This window comes from Oncorhynchus gorbuscha, linkage group LG10 (genome assembly GCF_021184085.1).
Source record: "Oncorhynchus gorbuscha isolate QuinsamMale2020 ecotype Even-year linkage group LG10, OgorEven_v1.0, whole genome shotgun sequence".
Lineage (NCBI taxonomy): Eukaryota > Metazoa > Chordata > Actinopteri > Salmoniformes > Salmonidae > Oncorhynchus > Oncorhynchus gorbuscha.
In genome coordinates this window covers 49,520,720-49,526,719 of record NC_060182.1, presented here as the reverse complement: position 1 = coordinate 49,526,719, position 6,000 = coordinate 49,520,720, and the positions used below count along the sequence as shown (strand labels likewise).

Sequence of the window (6,000 nt, the reverse complement as noted above, 5' to 3'; positions counted from 1 at the left end):
GCGCCTACAATCTGAGAGCGCCTACAATTCTTCCAATAATTGTTTACAGACAGATTATTTCACTTAAGTAAAAAGCTGAGGACAGAGGAGACTGAATAGCTGACTCTCAGCATAACATTTTGATTTGCTTTGGAGTTTGTGTTATTGAAGAATAACATAACAGAACTGTTGCGTTTATTTTTGTCCAGTGAAAGTTCTACTACTTAACCAAAATGGATCTCCATTCCCATATTCTAAATGTATCACCCTCCCTAACAAAGTACACATAAAGGCTTACAAAACTCAGGAAAAATTATGAATAAGGCGATGTCATTTTGCTGTTAAAACCTGTAGGCTGTGACAACTGCTTATCCTTACAGCGTTATATGCATTCACTCTTAAATATATGCATATGTAGATATATACACACACGAAGTCATGAGATGTTCTTTTTTAAAAGTCATAATTTTATTATGTTTCATTTTTAGAGCCAATGGCCTTTAGATGACGATCTGAGAAAATAAGGATAAAGGGAGAAAAATCACAGGTTTCTTTTTTTCAATTTTTTGTTGATGGCATTGAATTCAGTCGTGGTGATAACATCCTTTACCCCCGGAGTTGGGGGTTGGGGGTGTCACTAGAGGAAACGTCCCTGGCCTTGCTTCTCTCTCATCCATGCCTGGATCCTCTCCTTCAGTTCAGGGACTGTGAATAAAGACAATGACACAGCATACGTGACTCCAGCATGACCATGCTGTGTGTGTACATACGTGACTCCAGCAAGACCATGCTGTGTGTGAACATACGTGACTCCTGCAAGACCATGCTGTGTGTGTACATACGTGACTCCAGCATGACCATGCTGTGTGTGTACATACGTGACTCCAGCATGACAATGCTGTGTGTGTACATACGTGACTCCAGCATGACCATGCTGTGTGTGTACATACGTGACTCCAGCATGACCATGCTGTGTGTGTACATACGTGACTCCAGCATGACCATGCTGTGTGTGTACATACGTGACTCCAGCAAGACCATGCTGTGTGTGTACATACGTGACTCCAGCATGCTTTCGTTGAGAGGCTGTCTGTTAAAGGGGTCAGTGGGGGAGTTGAGTAGGTGGCGGAGGATGATGGCTCGGTCCATGATGTTCCCAGAGGGCAGTATCACAGGGTCAGTCATTAATGTGTCCATCAGAGGGTCTGTGGACACACACGTACACAGACAAAAACAAAGAGAAAATTACATTAATCTTCAATTAAATGCGGAAAATCAACATATACTGTACTTTCCTCTCTTCAGATATTGTTATGCTAAAAAATAAAGCAGACTATAGAAATGCAAAAAGGAATCTTAATTAAGATAAGGCAATGATCTTTACATTAAAAGTTGTGTCCTATATTGAAAGGTTGCTCTACTGTAGTAGAGGGTTTCATATGTTACATGTTTTATGTTACACGTGAGGACTGTCATGACTGGCCTGTTCAGGTCATGTTACCAAAGAGCACAGTCCTACAGAGACATCTCTCAATGCCGCAGAGGTGGGGGTTTATGACAGCTATCACCCATTGTAAATCGTAAGGCAGCAGACGAATCCTTTGTCCTCTCAGTAAGGAGGATCGGAATGTGTGAGTGGGCCTTAATGGAGAACCTACCTCAGGACGGTAACATGCAATAAATGGACGTTGGGATATTCCATCAGACAAAATGTTGGTAACAACGATAGATGGAATATGAAAATGAATGTCGTTTTTGTTATGTTATTAAAAGTTGAATGACGGCGATATAACAAATACGTAACTTGAAGAGTTTTCATAATAGGTACCCGATGTTTGCATACTGTGCATTGTGTGGAAAGTCTCCAGATCAAATATAATGTTTTTGGAAAAGATGAAATGTGAAGTTAGTTGTCAAAACCGGATCTGAGTAAAATCCAGTTTGCCTCGTAACTTGATACGCCATAAAGACGGAAACGCCTCTGTGACCCGGGGGCATAAAACATGTGAGCAGACTAGGTGACCACGCGCTGCAGCCAAGGTCTACAAGTTGTCACAACCCCAAAACGCAACACGAGCATGAAGTCAGAGGAACCTCAATCAGTTCTACGGTTGAGTAGCTGTATCTAAGGTGAATTCAAGCAGGACCACCCGGTTATTCTCTCCAAGGAATTGTGCGTCTACACTGCTTTCATTCCCACGCTGGAACCATCTATATGGCTGACCGTCCTCAGAAGAACCCTCTTACAGAACGAGGGCGAGGAAACAGACAACTAGGAGAAAGGACACTGACATTGTGTGGACAAGCAGACTTACATCTATATGGCTGACCGTCCTCAGAAGAACCCTCTTACAGAACGAGGGCAAGGAAACAGACAACTAGGAGAAAGGACACTGACATTGTGTGGACAAGCAGAGACCCGTTAACAAAAGAGGTGCCGCCATCAGAGGGAGAAGGCGGAACTCGGTCCATGTAGAGATAACCCAACGTAGACCTTCGACAAGTAACAACATCATTATATTCTGACCTGTAAGGTGGCAGTTCGGGGCACGGTGTTAGGGCTAAACCAAGTTTACAAATGTATCCAAGTGTGCTTTTCTCCTGGGCACTCTCTCTCTTTTAAATCTCCATTTTGTGAAACACGTGTCATATTGTGTTGGCCCGCTAGGGACCTGTTTCATTGTACTAAGTTCTAATCAATAACCTACGCCGTATGTGTGTGTGTGTGTATCTTATATTATCATTTAGCTTGTTAGTAAATAAATAATCAACTCAATTGGTGTGGTACGGATTGAGTGAGAGCCGGCCGGGTTTGTGCAGATTTACAAACTATGCGACGAGACTGTAGAGGAAATTAATTAGCACTGCTGTAAAATCAATATTCTGATATTCTTTGATTTAATATGGGAAACGGAAACACAGTAAAATAAACTTTTCCCATGGTGCCCCAGGTTACTGAGTTAATGATTACCTGATTAGTTTAATCATGTAGTTATAAACATAGTTCATTATTCGATAAACATCCGTCGTCACTTTAAAGAGACCAACGTTATGATAGGATTCAATCACGATTTATGGCATTGTCTGGATGGCTGACCATATGTTCGCAATCACAAAAGTCAAACACCATGGCTTTTTTCCCATAGAACCCTGGGAGCAAGGACACCGTCGGGGGTATGAAGACATATGAAAACCTGATCTGACTAATTTAATGTTAATGTGTGTGAATTAAATTGTGGTGATGTTGTGTGTGGATTGTTTCAGGAGTTCATGACCAGTTGCAAATTTTGATATATATTTATTTAAACAATAAAATAAAACCTAAATGTATTTTTACAGCGTTACTGTCTTAATCTGTTCGTTGGACGGCTGTGGGTTCAAAGAGGGAGCGGCACAGCTGTCCTATAATTGAGATAATTGAGGTTAGAATGCATGTGTGTTTTCATCCCTTTTGTTTGTTTTGGCTAAATGATATTAGACGATGGGAGATTTGGCGGAAGAATAAAAGACGGGTGGAAACTTTGCTCAAGGAGCCACTGTAAACCAAACTCCTGGTGTAGCATTCCGGTAATACATCGGAGTACTTTGAAATGGATACGAACAGTATATTTCTGAGTAATATTCCTCGAATTATTATATGATCGAATGTATACATATGTATACATATATTCATATATACAGAGCATTCTGACAGTATTCAGACCCCTTGTCTTTTTCCACATTCTTTTTTTCCCTTTTTTCCACCTTTATTTAACTAGGCAAGTCAGTTAAGAACAACTTCTTATTTTCAATGGCGGCCTAGGAACAATATCTGCCTGTTCAGGGGCAGAACGACAGATTTGTACCTTGTCAGCTCGGGGGTTTGAACTTGCAACCTTCCGGTTACTTGTCCAACGCTCTAACCACTAGGCTGCCCTGCCGCCTCTATTGTACAGCCTTATTTTAAAATGGATCAATCTACACACCAAACCCCATAATGAGAAAGCAAAAACAGGTTGTTAGACATTTCTGAAAATGCATATATATTTTTTTTACAGAAATAAGTATTCAGACCCTGTGCCATGACAGTTGAAATTGAGCTCAGGTGCATTCGGTTTCCGTAGATCATGTTTCTACAACTTGGAGTCCACCCGTGGTAAATACAATTGATCGGACATGATTTGGAAAGACATACACCTGTCTACATATGGTCTCACAGTTGACAGTGCATGTAAGCAAGCATTTCACTGTAAGCTCTACACCTGTTGTATTCAGCACATGACAAATGATGATTTGGTCAGGGAGGTGACCAAGAACCCGATGACAGAGCTCCAGAGTTCCTCTGTTGAGATGGGAGAACCTTCCAGAAAGACAACCATCTCTGCATCACTCTACCAATTAGGCCTTTATGGTAGAGTGGCCATGAAGAATCCACTCCTCAGCCCGCTTGGTGTTTATCCAAAAGGCACCTAAAGGACTTTCAGACCATGAGAAACAAGATTCTCTGGTCTGATGAAACCAAGAATGAACTTGTTGGCCTGAATGCCAAGCGTCATGTCTGGAGGAAACCTGGCGCGATCCCTACGGTGAAGCATGGTGGTGGCAGCATCATGCTGTGGGGATGTTTTTAAGCAGCTGGGACTGAAAAACTAGTCAGGATTGAGGGAAAGATGAATGGAGCAAAGTACAGAGAGATCCTTGATGAAGTCAGGTTTTCAAGACAACGACCCCAAGCACAGAGCCAAAACAACGCAGGAGGGGCTTCTGGACAAGTCTCTGAATGTCCTTGAGTGGGCCAGCCAGAGCATGGACTTAAACCTGATAGAGCCTCTCTGGAGAACTGAAAATAGCTGTACAGCAACACTCCCCATCCAACCGAACAGAGGCTCTGCAGAGAAGAATGGGATAAATTCCCCAAATACAGGTGTGCCAAGCTTGTAGAATCATACCCAAGAAGACTCAAACTTGTAAATCGCTGCCAGAGGTGCTTCAACAAAGTACTGAGTAAAGGCTCTGAATACATATGTAAATGTATATCTTTCTTTTAATATACACTGCTCAAAAAAATAAAGGGAACACTTAAACAACAATGTAACTCCAAGTCAATCACACTTCTGTGAAATCAAATTGTCCACTTAAGAAGCAACACTGATTGACAATACATTTCACATGCTGTTGTGAAAATGGAATAGACAACAGGTGGAAATTATAGGCAATTAGCAAGACACCCCCAATAAAGGAGTGGTTCTGCAGGTGGCGACCACAAACCACTTCTAAGTTCCTATGCTTCCTGGCTGATGTTTTGGTCACTTGAATGCTGGCGGTGCTTTCACTCTAGTGGTAGCATGAGACGGAGTCTACAACCCACACAAGTGGCTCAGGTAGTGCAGCTCATCCAGGATGGCACATCAATGCGAGCTGTGGCAAGAAGGTTTGCTGTGTCTGTCAGCGTAGTGTCCAGAGCATGGAGGCGCTACCAGGAGACAGGCCAGTACATCAGGAGACGTGGAGGAGTCCGTAGGAGGGCAACAACCCAGCAGCAGGACCGCTACCTCCGCCTTTGTGCAAGGAGGAGCAGGAGGAGCACTGCCAGAGCCCTGCAAAATGACCTCCAGCAGGCCACAAATGTGCATGTGTCTGCTCAAACGGTCAAAAACAGACTCCGTGAGGGTGGTATGAGGGCCCGACATCCACAGGTGGGGGTTGTGCTTACAGCCGTGCAGGACGTTTAGCATTTGCCAGAGAACACCAAGATTGGCAAATTCGCCACTGGCGCCCTGTGCTCTTCACAGATGAAAACAGATTCACACGTGACAGACGTGACAGTCTGGAGACTCCGTGGAGAACGTTCTGCTGCCTGCAACATCCTCCAGCATGACCGGTTTGGCGGTGGGTCAGTCATGGTGTAGGGTGGCATTTCTTTGGGGGACCGCACAGCCCTCCATGTGCTCGCCAGAGGTAGCCCGACTGCCATTAGGTATCGAGATGAGATCCTCAGACCCCTTATGAGACCATATGCTGGTGCGGTTGGTCCTGGGTTCC

At 43.5% G+C, this 6,000-nt stretch overlaps 1 protein-coding gene across 1 annotated transcript in view; it reads right to left on the bottom strand.

Annotated features, from left to right (window-relative positions):
* Positions 1-433: 433 nt before the first annotated feature.
* The window catches only part of LOC124046902 (ubiquitin conjugation factor E4 B-like), a 71,181-nt gene continuing 65,614 nt past the window's right edge, over positions 434-6,000 (bottom strand). Inside the window, 2 exon segments of the mRNA XM_046367672.1 lie at positions 434-684; positions 1,038-1,184. Coding sequence (XP_046223628.1) covers positions 617-684; positions 1,038-1,184 — 215 coding nt within the window. The 3' untranslated portion in view covers positions 434-616.